Source organism: Triticum dicoccoides, chromosome 3B (genome assembly GCF_002162155.2).
Source record: "Triticum dicoccoides isolate Atlit2015 ecotype Zavitan chromosome 3B, WEW_v2.0, whole genome shotgun sequence".
Taxonomy (NCBI): domain Eukaryota; kingdom Viridiplantae; phylum Streptophyta; class Magnoliopsida; order Poales; family Poaceae; genus Triticum; species Triticum dicoccoides.
The window spans coordinates 551,619,355-551,638,905 of NC_041385.1; the positions used below are offsets into that span (position 1 = coordinate 551,619,355).

General features: G+C 46.5%; 2 protein-coding genes across 3 annotated transcripts; one reads left to right on the forward strand and one right to left on the reverse strand.

The window, feature by feature from the left end:
* The first annotated feature begins 8,159 nt into the window (after positions 1-8,159).
* LOC119277026 (RING-H2 finger protein ATL74-like) lies at positions 8,160-9,250 on the forward strand. Its single transcript, XM_037558235.1, has one exon. The coding sequence runs from the start codon at positions 8,277-8,279 to the stop codon at positions 9,006-9,008; it is 732 nt and encodes a 243-aa protein (XP_037414132.1). The 5' UTR covers positions 8,160-8,276; the 3' UTR covers positions 9,009-9,250.
* A 7,865-nt stretch (positions 9,251-17,115) lies between these two features.
* Positions 17,116-18,420, reverse strand: LOC119281527. Of its 2 annotated transcripts, none has more exons than XM_037562026.1 (2): positions 17,559-18,420; positions 17,116-17,440 (listed from the first exon to the last, which is right to left on the reverse strand). In XM_037562026.1, exon 1 carries the CDS (start codon positions 18,302-18,304, stop codon positions 17,573-17,575), a length of 732 nt encoding a protein of 243 aa, XP_037417923.1. In that variant the 5' UTR covers positions 18,305-18,420; the 3' UTR covers positions 17,116-17,440; positions 17,559-17,572. The 2 variants fall into 2 exon arrangements, with proteins under 2 accessions (XP_037417923.1, XP_037417922.1); XM_037562025.1 differs by having other exon boundaries at positions 17,116-17,437; positions 17,559-18,417.
* Between the last annotated feature and the right edge of the window lie 1,131 nt (positions 18,421-19,551).

Here is a 19,551-nt window from a genome sequence, read left to right on the forward strand (position 1 = left end):
TTCTTTTGCTTCACAAATTCTGGCCAATCATGTTTCAGTTTCTCATATTGTCCTTTGAAATCCGGAGTCTTGTTCTGCTTGACAAAGTCATGGGCTAGATTTTTCTTGAATTTCCAGAATGCGTCGACCATCTTATGAAGAGCGAACTGTTTGACTAGCCTCCTCCTCTCCTTGTTTTCCTCAATCTTGTTACCCTCCTCATCGAATTTGTTGTATTCCGGAGGTAGAACGAAATGTTCCATAAGCTTCTTGAAGCAATCTTTTTTGTTCTCTTATCGACAAAAGTGAAACCAGCAATTCGTGCCTTCTTTGGCTTATTCCACTCCTGGACGGTGATCGAGACGTTGTCTCTAACAATGGCTCCGCATTGGTTGACAAACTTGGTGGCGTTCTTGCAGGGCTCCAGCGGCCTGCCGGTTGCACTGTCGACAACCTCGATGGTGCATGTTTCTCCTTGTTTCATCGTCTTGGTTGCGCCACGCTTTGACGACGTACTCGATTGTTTTGACGATCCGGCCGAGGGCTAAAATAAGAAAGAGAGTCGCGCGCGTTAGTACACACATATTTATTCAAATCAGTTAGTTTGTATCACCAGAGGCTCAATGTATATATATACCTCGGCGCCGGAGGTGGTTGCTACTTCCATTTGAAGATCGTCGTTTATCGACGTTTGTTCGGCATCATCTTGCTGACGGCGCCCTTCATCTTCACCGTCAAGGTTCAGATAAGAAGAGATATCATCTTCTTCTTGTCCGGTCGGCACATATAGAATATCGCCGTTTATGATGCCGAACATATGTGCTTCACCGTCCGGATCATAGTTGTCCATAATCGGGTCAGCTCTATCGTCCGCCATTATGTCAGTCCTGAAAACATGTAGTAAAAACAAATTAATTAAGTGAAGAAGGGGGGCGGTGGCGGTGGCGGTGGCGAAAGGGCGGTGGCAAAAAGAGGGGGCGAGGAAGGGGTGGGAGAGGGTGTCGCGGTAGAGCGCGAGAGCAGTCTTATGGTTTCAGACCATGAGCTGCAGTCATTTGCTAGAGAACTTGAGTCATTTGCTAGAGAACTTGAGTGTGACGCCCGGATACATTAACCTCTGCTAATGGTACCACATCACCACGATTACTGTGGTTAATCTCGTGATGATTCAAGTCCCGTTCGAATTTAAAAATTCAAAATCAAGTTAAAAAATTAAAAATTTCAAACATAAAAACTAAAATGTTCAAAGCGTGGCAAATAATCCCTTGATAATTGTCACGTTGAAAACCACATTTGTAAAGTATTTAAATGCGCTTTGGTGAATAAAACCGTGCCTTAAACAATAAATTAAATGCATTTTATAATTTATAAAATCTTAAACTTTTTTAATTAGGCATGAAACCTTTTGTGGCAGTGGTAAAACTAGTCACATTAAATTAGGTGCTTTTGTATGAATTTTGTAAAACAAAAATAAATGGGCATAAAGATAAAACACTAAAGCAAAATTACTAAAATAAAAAGTAAAGACAAAACAAAAGAACCCCCCCCGGCTCCCCATGGGCCTCGGCCCATCCCACCCAACCGGACAGCCCACCCTGGCTGGCCCACCTCGCCCCTGCTTATCCCCCACCCCTGGAACCCTAACCCCGTGCCGTCCTCTGCTCGTAGGAGAGCCATGGCGCCGCAGGCCTCCCCGCACCGCTGCCAGTTCCCTGCATCGCATGTGAGCATGCGTCCCTGCTCTATCCTCGTCCCTCACGTTCACCACTCCCCTGCACGCGCTCGATCGCCACGTCGGATGCGCGCCCTACCGTCCGGCTCTGCTTGCTGTTGCCGCTGCGTTGCTGCTGCTACCGCACAGCCTCCCGCACCCGGCCGCTGGCGCCGTACGTGGGCGAGAGGGGGCGGCGGGCGACGGCGGGCGGCGTCGAGGGCGAGGGCGACGGCGGGCGGCGTCGAGGGCGAGGGCGACGGCGGGAGGCGTCGAGGGCGAGGGCGACGGCGGCAGGCCTTCGGCGCGGCAGAGAATCGGAGAAGACGAGAAATGGAGGCGACGTGCCCTTGTATTTATAGCCCCCCCCCTTTAGTCGCGGTTGGGGAGGCGACCCGCGACTAAAGGGTACCTTTAGTCGCGGTTGGGGAGGCGACCCGCGACTAAAGGGTAACCTTTAGTCGCGGTTGTGGAGGAGACCCGCGACTAAAGGGCTTTTTTGGCGGGTTTTTGTTCCCGCGCGCAACGACCTTTAGTCGCGGTTGGGCAGGCCAACCGTGACTAAAGGTATTCTTAAAATACTTTTTCTTTTTCAAAATGTTAAAAATACAAATAATATATCGAAAAATTCAGAAAAATAAAACTAATTCAATTCAATATGTTAAAAAATACAAATAATATATCAAAAAATTCAGAAAAATAAAACTAATTCAATTCAAAATTCTAAAAATACAAATAATATATCAAAAAATTAAGAAAAATAAAACTAATTCAATTCAAAATGTTAAAAATACAAATAATATATCAAAAAATTCAGAAAAATAAAACTAATTCAATTCAATATGTTAAAAACACAAATAATATATCAAAAAATTCAGAAAAATAAAACTAATTCAATTCAATATGTTAAAAACACAAATATTATATCAAAAAATTCAGAAAAATAAAACTAATTCAATTCAAAATTCTAAAAATACAAATAATATATCAAAAAATTAAGAAAAATAAAACTAATTCAATTCAAAATGTTAAAAATACAAATAATATATCAAAAAATTCAGAAAAATAAAACTAATTCAATTCAAAATCTTAAAAATACAAATAATATATCAAAAAATTAAGAAAAATAAAACTAATTCAATTCAATATGTTAAAAATACAAATAATATATCAAAAAATTCAGAAAAATAGAACTAATTCAATTCAATATGTTAAAAACACAAATATTATATCAAAAAATTCAGAAAAATAAAACTAATTCAATTCAAAATTCTAAAAATACAAATAATATATCAAAAAATTAAGAAAAATAAAACTAATTCAATTCAAAATAATATACCAGAGGCTGGCCGTCGGCTATGGTGGTACGGCCGGACTCTGCAGAGCGTCATGGACTACATCACGGCCGGCGATATCCCTCGCCTGCGCTACCCTCAGTTCGAGCCACGAGCGCCGCCCGACGACAGCGACGACAGCAGCGACGACGACGGCGGCAACTTAGAAGGCGACGACTACCAGTACAACGGCGGCGGCTATGAAGACTACGAGTATGCATATTATATGCCTAGGCAGGAGTATGACTAAATCACTCCAAATTTCATGTATCATCAGTGGTATCTCGAATCATTCGAAAATGGACACCAAACACATCACGGGTAATATAATTCACATGATCCATTCAACAAAGTTTGGTACAATAAATTATTACACATCATTTCTTCCCTTGTGTCCCTGCTTGCTTACGATTGTGCCGTATCCATGGAGCATCCTCATCATTTAACTTAATGCTTGGGTCGGTGTTCACTTTGAAGGGCGGAATTTCAGCAAACATATTATAATCTTCTGACATGTCTGTCTTGTCCTCCACTCCCACGATGTTTCTTTTCCCTGAAAGAACAATGTGGCGCTTTGGATCATCGCATGATGTACTGATCGTTTTCTTATCTTTCCGTTTCCTCGGTTTGCTACTCATGTCCTTCACATAGAAAACCTGAGCGACATCTTTCGCTAGGACGAATGGTTCGTCAAGGTAACCAAGATTCTTGAAATCCACCATTGTCATTCCGTATTGCTGGTCCACCTTTACCCCACCTCCTGTTAGCTTGAACCATTTGCACCGGAACAAAGGGACCTTAAAGGAGGGTCCATAGTCAAGTTCCCATATCTCCTCTATGTAACCATAATATGTGACCTTTTGCCCATTCTCGGTTGCTGCATCAAAGCGGACACCACTGTTTTGGTTGGTGCTCTTTTTATCTTGGGCGATCGTGTAAAATGTATTCCCATTTATCTCGTACCCTTGGAAAGTCGTTATAGTCGAAGATGGTGTCTTGGCCAACATGTACAGCTGATCTACAACATCATTGTCATTCATTAAATGTTTTCTCAACCAACTGCCGAAAGTCTCCATGTGGGCCTTCCTAATCCAGGATTCAGGCTTCCCCGGGTTGTCCGAGCGTAAAATATTCTTGTGTTTCTCAAAGTATGGAGCCACCAAGCTGGAATTGGTTAGTACAGTGTGGTGTGCTTCAGTCAGAGAATGGCCGTCCATACATATCGTTGATTTCCTTCCGATCGTGCCTTTTCCACTTAGTCTCCCCTCGTGCCGCGATCGAGGAAGACCAATCGGCTTAAGGTCAGGAACAAAGTCAACACAAAACTCAATTACCTCCTCATTTCCATAGCCCTTGGCGATGCTTCCTTCTGGCCTAGCACGGTTACGAACATATTTCTTTAATACTCCCATGAACCTCTCGAAGGGGAACATATTGTGTAGAAATACAGGACCGAGAATGAAAATCTCTTCGACTAGGTGAACCAAGAGGTGCGTCATAATATTGAAGAAGGATGGCGGGAACACCAACTCGAAACTGACAAGACATTGGATCACATCGTTCTGTAACCGTGGTAGATCTTCTGGATTGATTACCTTCTGAGAGATTGCACTGAGGAATGCACATAGCTTCACAATGGCTACTTGAACATTTTCCGGCAGGAGCCCCCTCAAAGCAATCGGAAGCAATTGCGTCATAATCACGTGGCAGTCGTGAGACTTCAGATTTTGGAACTTTTTCTCCGCCATGTTTATTATTCCCTTTATATTGGACGAGAATCCAGACGGGACCTTCATACTGCTCAGGCATTCAAAAAAGATGACCTTCTCTTCTTTGGTCAGAGCGTAGCTGGCACGACCTTGAAACCATTCCGGATGCCGGTCATCAGGGTCTTTCAAACGTTGCTGGTCCTGCCGTGCTTCCTTTGTATCATTTGTCTTCCCATACACGCCCAAGAAGCTAAGGAGGTTCACGCAAATATTCTTCGTAACATGCATCACGTCGATTGCAGAGCGGACTTCTAGGACTTTCCAATATTCTAGCTCTCAGAATATAGATTTCTTCTTCCACATGGCTGCGTGCCCGTCAGCTCCCTTCGGAACTGATTGTCCGCCAGGACCCTTTCCAAAGATGACTTTCAAATCCTTGACCATATCAAATACCTCAGCACCAGTGCGTTCCGCAGGCTTCGGCCGGTGATCTGCCTTGCCGTTGTAATGCTTGCCTTTCTTTCTTACTGGATGAATTTTCGGAAGAAATCGACGATGCCCAAGGTACACGTTCTTCTTACAATTTGGCAAATGTACACTTTCAGTCTCATGTAAGTAGTGCGTGCATGCATTGTATCCCTTATTTGACAGTCCCGAAAGGTTACTAAGAGCAGGCCAATCGTTGATGGTTACGAAAAGCAACGCTCGTAGGTTAAATTCCTCTTTTTTGTGCTCATCCCACACACGGACACCAGGTCTGCCCCACAGCTGTAAAAGTTCATCAACTAATGGCCTTAGGTACACATCGATGTCGTTGCCGGGTTGCTTCGGACCTTGGATGAGCACTGGCATCATAATGAACTTCCGCTTCATGCACAACCAAGGAGGAAGGTTGTAGATGCATAGAGTCACGGGCCAGGTGCTATGGCTGGAGCTCTGCTCGCCAAAAGGATTCATGCCATCTGTACTTAGACCAAATCTTATGTTCCTTGCGTCAGCTGCAAAATCTTTGAACTCTCTGTCGATCTTTCTCCATTGTGTTCCATCTGCGGTGTGTCTCAACTCCCCGTCCGACTTACGGTCCTCTTTGTGCCATCGCAACAACTTGGCATGCTCTTTGTTCCTGAACAGACGTTTCAACCGTGGTATTATAGGAGCATACCACATCACCTTGGCGGGAACCCTCTTCCTGGGTTTCTCGCCCTCAACATCGTCACCAGGGTCATCGCCTCTGATCTTATAACGCAATGCAGTGCATACCGGGCATTCATTTAAATTCTCGTATTCACCGCGGTAGAGGATGCAGTCGTTGATGCATGCATGTATCTTCAGAACCTCTAAACCTAGAGGGCAGACAACCTTCTTTGCTTCGTACGTACTGGCGGGCAACTCGTTATTCTTTGGAAACATATTCTTCAACATTTTCAGCAAGTTTTCAAATGCCGAGTCAGCTACACCTGCCTGTGCCTTCCATTTCAGCAAATCCAGTGTGCAGCCCAGCTTTTTCAGACCATCATCGCATCCGGGGTACAACGACTTTCTGTGATCCTCTAACATGCGATCCAAATTCTCCCTCTCCTTTTCAGTTTCGCAGCGTCTCCGTGCATCAGCAATGGTCCGACCAAGATCATCAACGGTCTCATCACGTGCCTCTTCTTCACCTTCACCTTCCCCTTCACCTTCCCCTTCACCTTCAGCATCCTCCATGAAAGTATCACCGAAATGAGCAAGATAGCTTTCATCGATGAAATCATCCCCTTCTTCATCTTCTTCCATTATAACCCCTCTTTCTCCATGCTTGGTCCAACAATTATAGCTTGGCATGAAACCGTGCCGAAGCAGGTGCAGGTGAACTTCTCTTGAGGAAGAGTAACCCTTCTGATTCTTACATTCAACACATGGACAGATAACAAAGCCCTTCTGCTTGTTCGCATTAGCCACTACGAGGAAATCTTTCAAACCTGTAGTGAACTCGCGGGAGAGTCGGTTACCGTACATCCATTGCCGATTCATCTGCATTATTATAATATAAAATATATAATTAACCATCATGCATTTGTTAAACTAACTAGCTATAAACAATAGAAATTAAACAATGAACAACACACATGCATATTTTATCAATGACACACATGCATGAAAGGTTCAAGTTGCTAACCGCGATCGAGGAGGAAAAAATAAATGAGGAACCTCAAGTGTGGCTCCAACACTTCATATCATGTTTGTTTCACCCTCTTGGGGCATTTCATCAAACACCTTGTGTTCATAAGAGGAACCAAAAGCAAACCTACGCCCCCTTGTGAAGCTTGTGAAGAGAAGTGGCACCAAATGGCTAAGTGAGCGTGCTGAACTGGTATATATAGGGGAGGAGCTTTAGTCGCGGTTGGCCTGGCCAACCGCGACTAAAGGCCTTTGGGCACCTTTAGTCGTGGTTGGCCTGGCCAACCGCGACTAAAGCCCCTCACGTGCACCAGCTGGCCACCGAGCGCCCTGGGCCCAGGCCTTTGGTCGCGGTTCGTCTGCCGAACCGCGACTAAAGACTTCATTAGTCGCGGTTCCTACAGTTTCGCGACTAATGGGGCTGGACGGAAGCCTCTTTTTCTACCAGTGTGCACATCGGCTTCGACTTCGTCATCGGGCGGGCGGCGGGGCGGCGGCAGTGAGTGGTGAGAGGATAGGGGCGAGAGGATGGGAGAGAGCAACCGTTGTGGTTTTCTGTGCAAGAGAACTGACAGGCACTCGATGTGGGAGGAGGAAGACGATGGTTTCTGGTTTCAGTGAGAAACCGAACGGCCGGGGCTAAGCTGTGAACGACGGCGGGTTGCGTGAAAAAACGGACTGACTTGCTAAGCTGCGAACGACAGCTTCCGACCGAGCCGCGTCAATGGCCGTTAGCGGCGCGCCGTCCCTCGCTGCGGGCAAAAACACGACTGACCACGTCAAAACAGTATCATTTTTGCATTCAATGTTTGTTGTCACCGTCAAAACTGTGGCGCGGTGTACAGTATCACGTTTTGTAAAGTGAGGGTTTTACGAGAGTTATGACGCTAATGTGATAGTTCTGTGCCCCCAAAACCACGGCCTCGCACGTACGCCACCTCCGCGAAGCCGCGGCAACACATGGCCGCGCGACCCAGCCCGGGAGAGATCTGGAGAGAGAGAGAGAGAGAAAAGGAACCTACAAGATCGTGGTGTATCGGCCTCGATTCGCGTCGCCATCGCTGGGCGCGAATGGCCACGTCGGAGTTTCAAATACCTGCACCGCTTTCCGGAACCGTGCCCGGCCTTTGCCCCACAGTGACACGACGGACATCCGAATCGGCCCCGCGCACTAGAGCGAGCTCGCGAGATCGCTTGGGTGCACCGCTAAGGCACGCACGCACGCTCCGCCCACGACTGAAACCTATAAAACCCCACCAACTGCGCCATCATTCTTCACCAGCTCCATCGCAAGGGACAGTACTAACACTCTAGCCACTACTGGAGCTAGCAGGCGCCACCCCACCCACCAACCAACGACAACGAGCGCACGCCGGAGCCAACATGTCGATGTCGGTGTCCATGTCCGGGAAGGCGAGCGACCCGGGTTCCGCCTGGTTCGGCGGCGGCAGCAGGAGCCCGCAACCGGGGCCGACACACAACGTGCGGCTCATCGCCATGGCCGTCGCCGCGTTCGTCTCCGTGCTTGGCCTCTCCCTGCTCCTGCACCTCTACATCTGCCGCGTCCGCCGCAGGAACCGCAGGCAAGCGGAGGCGGCCGCGGCCGCGCTGGAGGCCGGCTCGGCGGCCCCCAAGCCGGCCAAGGTCGGGCTGGACCCGTCGGCCATCGCGGCGCTGCCGACCGCGGCGTACCAGGAGACGGGCGAGCCGGGCAGCGGTGCAAGCGAGTGCACCATCTGCCTCGGCGCCATGCAGGAGGGCGAGGCGGTGCGCGTGCTGCCGGCCTGCGCGCACGTGTTCCACGTCCCCTGTGTCGACACGTGGCTCGCGTCCAGCTCGTCGTGCCCGGTCTGCCGCGCCCTGGTGGAGCCGCCGCCGTCGCCGGCCGCGCCAGCGTGGGTGCAGGAGAAGCAGGGCCTGGAGAAGGAGTGTGCTGCAAGCGGGAGCTCGGTGCCGCCGTGCGGGCTCGGCGCGTCGCTGATGCGGATGCTGAACAGGGAGAGGCCGCTGGCGCGGAGGCCGCCGCAGGGTGACCACGCGCACCCGATGGAAATGCATGTCGAGGACCTGGAAAGCCAGCAGCCCCGGCAGCAACACTCTGTAGATACCAATTAGTGTATTTTCTTTTTTCTTTTTTTTTATTTTTGGTTCTCGCCATTCGCTGCTCGATTGCAAATCTTGCATTTGGGTGGCCGATTCAGAGGTGTGAAATACGGAAATATACACCCCTGAAGTGTCCTATGTTTTAATTAGGCACTGGCCGCTTGTGGATGTGCTTGGAGCTCACCCCATATCTCTCGTATTTGTGCAAACAAGGGATCATGGATATATAAATGGAGCTCTGTTTTCTCTGGCCATACCGCTTGTTCCGCTGCTGATTTTGTTATGACTGGCTGCGCGTTTGAACGAATGACAAGTTGTGCGCATGTGCATAAGCCATGGTACAACGGACAACCCCAACAAGAATGCTTGAATGAAGAAACAAAAATTCAAATTTATATGGCGATTACCGGTTTATTTTGTGAGAACCGTTTCGGTACCATTTTCTACGTACGAACATGTCTTGTGCTTGCTTAGGGATAATAGGCAATGGCATTCTTTTCTTTCTTTTTTGGGAAAAGTATATTTTTCGTCCTTGAACTTTATTGAAAGTATAAAAATGGTTCATCAACTTCAAAACCAGCAAATCTTAGTCCCTCAACTTCTCAAACCGGATTACTTTAGTCCCTTGACTCACCAAAGTGGTTTTAATGCTCACTTGGCATGGTTTTGACCACTGATGGCCCACGTGGTAATCTTCTTCGTCCTTCCCGTTTTAATTTAGCTGAGCGTTTCATCGAGCAGTTGGCGAGGGTTGAGCAACAAGAGAAGGAGGTAGCCATCAACCTTGTTTGGCTCGCGGCGGCACAAGCAGAGGGTGCAGGCGGCCAAAGAGCTGCGGCTATCACGGCTAGCAGCACGGAGGCACATGGTGGCTTGGCCTCAACATAAGTGAAATTGTAGCACAGCTAAGTGCTCATGGAATGCCTCTGCCATTGCCAGCAACGCCGCCGTCGATGTCTTCGCGTTGTCCAGTTCACGTCACATCCATCACATGCATGCTGCAGGTCGTGGAACAGGACAGAGACAACATAGCGTTGGTTGGGCGCTCGCTTGTCCGTGGGCACCGTTGGATGTTGAGCTTTGCTGTGTCGACGTTGCCACGGTCGTCGTCCTCGCATAAGGCATGTCAGGAGCGCTGCGAGCTGGTCACGTCGATGCGAGCTCCCAGGAGCCGCGCACAGAGCGACAAGATGAGGTGTCGGCACAGAGCACCAGCGCGCAGAGCTCCGGCATCCTCGACGTGCTCTCCGCCATGCGCGACGCCCAGGTGTACGCCGCCTCATGGCCCTTGTCGACCTCGACACCGTGGGGTCTTCTCTCACCCACTGTTGTGCCTTGACATGATGGTTGGTTGGCGCTCGGCGGAGCAGTGGCGACAGCGGCGAAGTTCTTGAGCCCGAGCAGGTATTGGAGTAGCTGCTCTCTTCGTCTTCCCTCGTCGTTCGGGGACGGTGGTGCCGATAGGCGCAGGCGGTCCTGGTTGGACGACTCAACGTAGCCGCGTCACCACCGGCGTTGAGCGTTCTATGCCGCGCGGGTCAATGTTGTCGATGCACACCGCTGCGTCGTGCTCTCTGTTGTCTTTACCTTGCAGTCTTTTGGGCGCTGAACGTGGTGGTGATGGTGTCGCTAGTTAGTCAAGGTAACCATGGACGGCTAGCCGCAAGCACAGCCCCGCCTCAGCCCTGCTGGTCCCGGGAGCATCACCATGGCGCAGCTCCCTGGAGGCCTGCACCCTCTGTGTGTGCCGCCGCGAGCCACACCCGCTCCATGCCTACGTCTTCTCTTGGTGCTCTGTGCACGCAAACTACTCGATGAAATGCCTGCCGAGTTAAAATGAGAAGAGGAAGAAGAAGATTGGCACACATGAGCGATGACTGGTGAAAACCATGCAAAGTCAGCACAAAAACCGCTTTTGTTGAGTCAAGGGACTAAAGTAATCCGGTTTGAAAAGTTGAGGGACTAAGATTTGCCGGTTTTGGAGTTGAGGTACCATTTCTATACTTTCGAGAGAGTTCAAGGACGAAAAATATACTTTTCCCTTCTTCTTTTTTTGACGAGAATAGGCAATGGCATTCTAACCACACGGAATGTGTGGTAACTGGTAAGAAATTTCTGAATGAAAACTAAGTTATGATGATTTAGGTCGTTAGCTCTACTTTAGAAAAAGGTACATAATTTGGAAACGGAATGTCATCCTTCTATTTATTCACTTTTTCAATCATTGTGAAAATGAGTCTATGTACATTTACCGTGCGGGGGCTGAACATTTGCACCAATTTCTCCCGTAAAAAGAAACGCTAGAAAGCAACACAGTAAAATGGCATGACCACGATTGCACTCATATAGCTCCCACGTAAGACCCGGAAAGCAATTCCGCCATGGAGGGACACCAGAAAAGGTGTGTCCGGTCATTTTAGGTAGATAAAAGTCCGATAAAAGACATGGGAAGCGGGTGATGCACTCATGCGAAGTTAACCGGAGTGGCTACAACACGAATGTAAGCAAGCACTACTGGTGGAAGATACGCACGCATCTGCGGACCGGTCGCCGTGGCGATTCCGGTAAAACCATTTCATAATTCCCGCGTCGTCACTCCAGTCTGCTCGGTGCGATGTCAAGTGCTTCTGGTAAGTGGGAACAAGTGGGCCGGTGCAGTGCAATCGCACATGTGTGCTATTGGTAGGGGTCCTCGTTAAATAAGCACAGGCACAGGAGTCAAACACCAGCTAGCTTCAACGTGAGAAATCAGTCAGAAAAATATAATGTGTAACCCAAGTACGCTCTTCCTTTCCAGCATACATACGACGACGTAGCTATCATGCATAAAGACTTGCTTATTCCATTGCGCCCATGCGCAGGTTCTCGGCTCCTTTACGTCTGCTGGAAGAAAAGCAGGCAGTGGGAAGTGGTGTTCCGACTCAAAAGTCGAGTAAAGGCTTCTTCTCCGACTCAAAAGTTGGGAGCGGTGACTCGGAAAGTCGCCGCCTACGTCCGCCGTACCCGGGAAACAAGAAAATACGACAAACCGTTGAGCAGTGCCGACATGTGGGCTCCCTCGTCCACCAAAGCAATTCGGCGCGAGTTCCATATGGTTCGGATAAGATATTTAAGACCCTTTGTTTTTTGACAGTATGGTATGATCTTACTGGTCTGAAAAAGAAAGATCTGTTTGCTGGAGCGAGGTTCACATGTGAAGGTTCACTTCACCCTACTTGGGTACTCAATGACCGGTGATCATAGATTCATAGGGACTAAACAAAATTTAGGCATCATCAGGGTAGTACTAGCACTTAGCAGAGAACCTTATCCTGTTATCCATCATGTAAAACAGATGCTGCAATTAATCTGGACCGATGGAGTGGCACTAGTTTTAGCAGGAGTAGATTCGTCAACTCTACACATCATAAAGCAGGATAAGGTTCGCCAGATTCGTCAACTAGAAGCCAACCCTAGGATGACAGCGTCGAAGAAAATGATACACGCTACGACTAGGTTTACTCATTACTCCTTAGCTTTCCGCCGTCAAAAGGTTGGTTCTTCGTTATCCAGAGGTGGTTGAATTGTGGATAAACTTCCCCTCCTCTTTCCTCTCTCTTTCTCGAGACGAGCAGCTCCAGAAATTGTAACCGGGGCAGCGGGCAAGACCATTCATGGGCGATCAACCACAGGCATCAGGAACTGAAAAGGTACGGTGGCGGTAGCGCCCAACCAGAAGCAAATGTGCAATGGAGAAATTCAAAAGCATTTGCTTGATGTTGGACGCGCACTGTGCCACGGTTCCCGCCTACCTGACCTGACCTGACAGCTACGACTCACGGCAAGGCAAGACGCAGATCAATCGTTTCGGTGGCTAAAACAGTCATGGATCTGCTTTTACTTCAGGTGGCGTGCTTTTTATCTAGGGAGATTGCAGCACGGTGGCTGTCGAGCTAGCCCAACACCCCGAGTTACTGAGAAGAGATGATGATACAGCTCCGTAGTTCAGGGTGGGGTAATAATGTTCTGGATTGTATTTTTGCCTTTTTTTTTTCTTTTCTTTTGAGCGATTGTGACGACTCTGCTTTTTGTGACTCGATAAATACATCTCTATTCTTAACGGCAAAGGAATAGCAAATTTGGCTTGGCAATATCTAGCACCAGACAATGACCAAGGTCGGCATGTCTCTCCTCCTCTTTTCTTTTTGACATGGATGGGAGATCGCCCGATTTTCACAATAAAAGGCCTCGGAGAAAATATTAGAACAGGTAGATATCTTCAGGAATATTCTAGACTGTTTGATTCCCCAACTCTGAAACGGTGGTCCGTCGCGACTTTCTACACGATAAAAAGCAAACTTGGTACTTCCGATAGTCCAGAAATCTGAAAGCGAATAATTCTTTTTTACCATAGAACATCGAGTATGCTGAATTTAGAAAATGGTGCCATGTGGCGGTTGCCAGAATGTAGGTCACAGATTCAGTTCTTAGTTGCAGCTGGAGTACAATTTAGGTTCTTGTCCACAACGAGTCACAGAATGCAAGACTCCGTAGTTCAGGGTGGAGTGGTAATGTTCTTGATTGTGTTTTTGCCTTTTTTTCACTTCTTTTGAACGATTGTGACGACTCTGCTTTTTGTGAGTCATAAAATACATCTCTCTTAATGGCGAAGGAATAGCAAATATGGCTTGGCAATATCTAGCACCAGACAATGACGAAGATCAGCATGTCTCTCCCTCTTCTTTTTCTTTTTGACATGGATGGGAGATCGCTCAATTTCACAATTGTAGGACTGTTCAGACAGGTAGGCATCTTCAGGAATATTCAGGACACTTGCTGTTCGTTTCCCCACCTCTGAACAAGAAGGCATCTTCAGTACCGAGTAAAACGCAAACTTGGTACTTCTGGGAATTCTGTGATGCGCTTAAGCAAAGCAGGAGCTTGCGGATCTGGAGCTGATTGCTGAGAAAGGAAGTGGACAGTATGAACCAATTTAGAAAATAGTGCCATGTAGAGGGGTTGCGCAGATGCAGGTCTTAGTTTCAACTGAGAGTGCAATTGATTGAGGCTCTTGTCCACAATGACCAGGAATACAGGAACTAGGGTCACACTGACTTCATAATGCTACATTGCTACGCCACAGTCATGGACTATATATTTTGATTCTACAGGCTGCCATATAATGGCATACTGAACTTATTAGGCAGCGCTGCTCTGGAAGGTTCAGAATGATACGTTACTGCATCAAAGAGCAGATAGTGGAAAGTCCCCTTCCACGGATTGTTTGGTCAAGAATTGTCTTGGATTTAAAACTTGCAAAATGGATATGATGAGCATGCACACTACTATTCGACTAATCAATTCAACACAAGCTTATGAAAGATGCATTAAAATATTTGAGGCAGTTACAGTTTCCATGTACAAGGGCATAATTTATGTAAAGCTTTGTTGAAAGACCAAGATCAATAGGCTTTGATTGTAATTTTACCTTTCTATTTGGGTGTGTTTGCAAGGTCCTGTGATTCTCATGGTAATATCTGGCCTGAGGCCTCCCCTTTGTTGAACTACTGAAGTCACTGCACAATTAGCTGAAAACATCAGTGAGCATGTTGATATGTATAGGATAACAGGAGATGATTGAAACAACTGGAAAGATGTTAGTTCACATTTTACCGTGTCAAGGTAAATCAAAACAGATATTCTTTATGTATTCATTACATACTCCTTATTTATGTATTTACTCCCTCCGTCCCATAATATAAGAGTGTTTTTGACACTACACTAGTATGATCTGGGATTACATATGTTGATTTTGTTTTGCACCAACTCAGCATTTAGTTGCATCTATTGGATCGGTACTGTAGATTATGGATATCTCTGCTTGCTAGTTTTCACTGTTTGGGACTAGGATGATAAATCATATCTTAAACTTCATAAATAGACCTGGAATATGACATGTGTCATTCAATAAGCACTGGTCTTACCTGATCTATAACTCATAACTTATGCACTAGTTTCCGTTGAGAAAAAAAGCTTGTAAAAATCACAAAATTGTGTAAACTGGAAAAATATTAAGTGTGAGGCTTATATGTGGGTCCTGATGCCACATCTTAGTGACACATCGATGCTGCTTTCCAACTCATGTCATGTTCTGATATTTCCTGTGGTGCTGAACAATTTGCTGATTCTGTGAAGTGGTTTTATAACTATTAACATACCCTTTTTTTCCTTTAATAAGACAGGTGTCAATTAGGGCCCTCATAGGCCGTATAACCTTACATTTGATGAACAGAAAGCACAGGCACTTGGTGATCTTCGTGCCTGATTGCTTTATCCACTGAAATCTTGTTTCATATGACCAATCCTACTTTATTCAGTATTATAACCAGTCCTACTTTATTGAAGATGAACTACCACAGTAAAAATAACATGGAGGTACATGCATTTTAGGATTAATATTACAACAATATGTACACTTACATGGCCAATAAGCCGAGCTGTTGATTTTTTTTTTATAGTTCCATTATGTGTATGGTGAAACGACTTCTAATACAGGACATTCTGGTCACTTGAGTTCTCAGTATCCTGTAAACCTGACAAAACATGATGGCATGGTCGTGGGCCTCACTACCTGCACCAATATCCATCCAAAATTCCCATTCACCGCAAGAATCATCCAAGTAGAATCACATCAAAGTGATGTGAGGATACCAGAAGAAGCTAGGTATATACCGTTTGATCCGTGTACAGATCACAAGTTCACAACTAAATGAACAAACAAATAAAACACTGTAATGCTATGAGATGAGACTGTAAGCTGAAAAAAGTCAAAATTAGCCCAACCAAACACATTAATATGTACAGCTCAGCAACAAAAAATGACAGACAGATTTGCATATCATAGTAAACATCTGCAGAATATTTTAATCCAACACACTGTTTTGCAGGATGATCATTTCTTGCCCATGTTTGCCATTAAAGGAGGTTGTTGACAACCTGGATGATGCAGGATTGCAGTGTATGTTTTTGCCTAAGTGTTTAGAAAAGATTTCAGGTGAGATAGAAGATTTCAGGTGGTGCATGCTTGTGTACCTTGCATTTTTTAAAAGCACATTCGGGAGTGATACAGATACAGTATTAGCCTTTCATGAGTACCTTTTTAAGTTTGTAGGATGTGCATTTTAAAAAGCACATCCAGTATACATCACTAATATTTAAAATCAGACTCCTTCTGTTCTTTACTATCCCCTGCCTTGTCAAACGAGTAGGTTTCAAAGTGCAAAACATCCTGTGCTTGTTCCTTACTTCATTATCTTTAGGAATATGTGACCATGCCTAAAAGACCTCTTTGCGGATCACTGCTACCATCTAAAGAGTCAGGGTCCACTTTTTATGCAAGTCTACTCATATCATTTTCCTCAAATCCAAACATCATTTGAAGATTGAACTTGCTCAGCCTTTTAAGAACAAAAATAAACACAATCAACTAACTGCATGAAGTTATGAGAAAAACATCTACCACCCCACAAGCCAGTGTAACTTACTCACAAATATCAAAAGAGAAGGAGAAGTCTCTTAGTGTTTCTTGTTTCCCTTCATAACGATCATTCCCATTTGAACTGCTGTGCTTCACTCTTTTCTTGGGAGGACTGGAGTAATCTACATCAGATATACCCATTCAAATGACGATAATTTGTCAAAGCCTCCATTCAGTCAAAAAAGCATCTCTGGTCAAAATAAATAACTTGTCAGCACCTCAATAAACAATAGATATTACACAATGACCAATCAGCTGCGAATGGTAAATAAATTTCAAGCCTACCATTCACAGGTTCTGGAAGCTAAACATCTTGCTACTCTTCGGACTTCAGACACAGGCCCACACAACAGCCAAAATAAAATGAGCACGTGCCATCATCATCATACCACTTATTCCTCGAAAGTATTACAGATCAATCTTATACGGAGTAAGCCAGAAGAGCATATGCTTAAGCTAACTAGAAGTCCAGAACAAAATTGAAAAGAATCTTCACTCGCAATCTCATATTATATATCAGTTAATGGTTGGAGTGAAACAGCAGTGTGTTTGGAAAATTCAACTGGCGATAATGTTAAACGGCAAAAATAAAGAAACTTTGGATATGGCAGTCAAAACAAAGCCCTCTTATAGATGGAATAATTAACATTACTGGAGAGAAGGAATAGGTGATGCTACATTTCGAGTCTTTGATAATAGGCTTTACATCAAACAAAGTCTTGCGATGTAAGTCTATAAAGGATCACTGTTTCATAGCACGGTATGCGGGTACAGGCTACAGGCTACAGAACTAATAATACTTAAGGCACCATGTTGCGGCATCTTGGTTATGTCAGCAACACCAAAATATATGCGATCCTCCTCATCTTCAGTGCCCATCCTTCATGGCAAAAGCTTCAATGGCCACCTGCGTCACCCTTGTAGTCTGCTAAAAGAGAGCAAATATCAGCACATCTAAGACCAGAGCTCAACTCTGAACGCATAAACAACAGACAAAGACTGATTGAGGGTATAAGCATGAGCTGTTTTGGGAGGTTAGGAAATACCTCCAATGTAGAATTCACAGTTGAGGACCCCCATTGTTAAGATCTGGAATTTGTATATAATCATTCAGCCTTTGACGTTCATTGTTGAGGTATGCAATCCTTGTTGCCAGCATTGTAATCTCTTTAGCACATGCTGCAAAGCTCGAATGCAGATATCTCTCAAGCGCATTAATGTTCTCTGCGTACTCCTGCCGCATCATAAGAATACGATTTTGCTCATCAGCCACAACACCCGAAGATGACACGCCACTTCCTTCACACATCTTCTTATACTCCCGAAATGCATCAGAAGACTTCTTAAGTTTTTCTTTGCATCCCTGAAAGAATCGACGCATCAGCTCTTTATCATGGTCGAATTGCTTGATTCTAATGTGGCTTGACCGACGTTTCTTCATTGCATCTTCAACGAGAGATCGGATTTGCCTGTCTTTCTCATGCCCCTCCTCCCTCATCTGTTGTATTTCACCTTGAATATCCCTTAAAAACCAATCCGCATCAGAAAAAGCACTCTCCAAGGTACGGACACGAGCTCGGAATTCTTGTACACTGACATGGGAAGGGCGATCTGGGGCTGGGGCAACTTGGCTCACCGGCGGCGCGACGACGGCGTTGAGGTCGAGCCCGTCGGGTGGGGCGGGGAGGTCGTGCCGCGGGAAGCTCCCGAGGCCGAGGGCGCCGGGTAGCGCCGCGCCGCCGCCACCGCGGCCTGCGGCGGCATTGCCGCGGTTGGGCCTGCCGAGAGACATCGGGTGGATGCTCCGGCTAGGGTCTTCGCTGGGGTTGGGTACGGGACGGGGCCGTGGTTGGGTGGGGAAGGGGGACGGCTCTGTTCGGCGTTGGGGTTTTTGCCGAAAGGGGAGGGAAGGAGTGGGAGGCGCAGAGGGGGTTGGTTTGCCCATTGATTTGAACGAATCGAGGCATTTATCGGGTATACGCGGCTGGGGATGCCACGCGTGGCTGAGCAGCGGGGTCACCAGGGGTGTGGCGCCCAACGGTCGGCGAGCGCATGCTGGTGGGGAAACGTCCGTGGCGTTTTGCGAACGGCCCGAGAGGCTGTGACAGGACGAAGACTAACGAAGAGACTAGACGAGAGGCCAATTGACCGAAGTTGGGCAGATGGTGTGCATTGCAAGCCATAGCCTGTAGGCATTCCTAATCATAATGAGTATCGCCAGTGCCCTTTAAATGTTGTGTTTTTGCGACTTATATTTCCAGTGCAATGTACCGTGCGCGTCACGCGCAACATGAGTGATTAGTTTAAAATCATGGTACAAGAACAAACAGGGTGACCGCTGGAAATGAGCGATTAGCTATCTTAAACCAAAAAAAAGTAGTGTGTCAATACTTTCTTGAAAGCGTGTTGTATTTTTTCGGCCATAAAGTGAGGTATGCACTTGAATTCAATAAATGCATGTGTCGTCGCTCTTGTAGCGCCTTAGATGGGTCCACCCTGACTCCGTGGCGAGCGCCTAGCAGTTAGTCCAATCCAAAATTAGAGGAGGGCAACATCACTAATGGCTATATTTATTTGTGAATGGACTAACTCTGGGCTACGGCTATTTTGGGTAGAAACATGCCTAAATTGAAGCCGCCCTCCCGCGTGTGAATGCTCTCCTCGCCTTCTTTTGACGTGTGGTCCATTTTTTTAGAGAGAAGGCTAGAGTCCGGCTTTATAAATAAAGCCACATGGCAAGATCAAATACAAACGAGACATAAGCAAGTCCTAACAGTTGCACATGCAACAGAATTATGGTCTTAACAGCAAACGATGGCACGCCGGCCAGCAACCCGCCGACAAAGACTAACAACAAGGACTAGAACAAGATAAATTCAGGACGGCTAGGAGACCGGATCTCGGTTGATGATATCAGACGTCGTAGCTCGCTCACGAGAGGTCAGGATGTCCGTCACCTCCCTATCTGTCGTGGTGGGGGCACGGCAGATGCTAAGGGATGGCTAAAGAGAGGGACATGCTCGAGGGCACCAGTGGGCT

What these genes read in the sequence shown, in the direction of transcription:
- LOC119277026 (XM_037558235.1), top strand. Translation starts at nt 8,277, where the DNA reads ATGTCGATGTCGGTGTCCATGTCCGGGAAGGCGAGCGACCCGGGTTCC.
- LOC119281527 (XM_037562026.1), bottom strand. Translation starts at nt 18,304, where the DNA reads ATGTCTCTCGGCAGGCCCAACCGCGGCAATGCCGCCGCAGGCCGCGGT.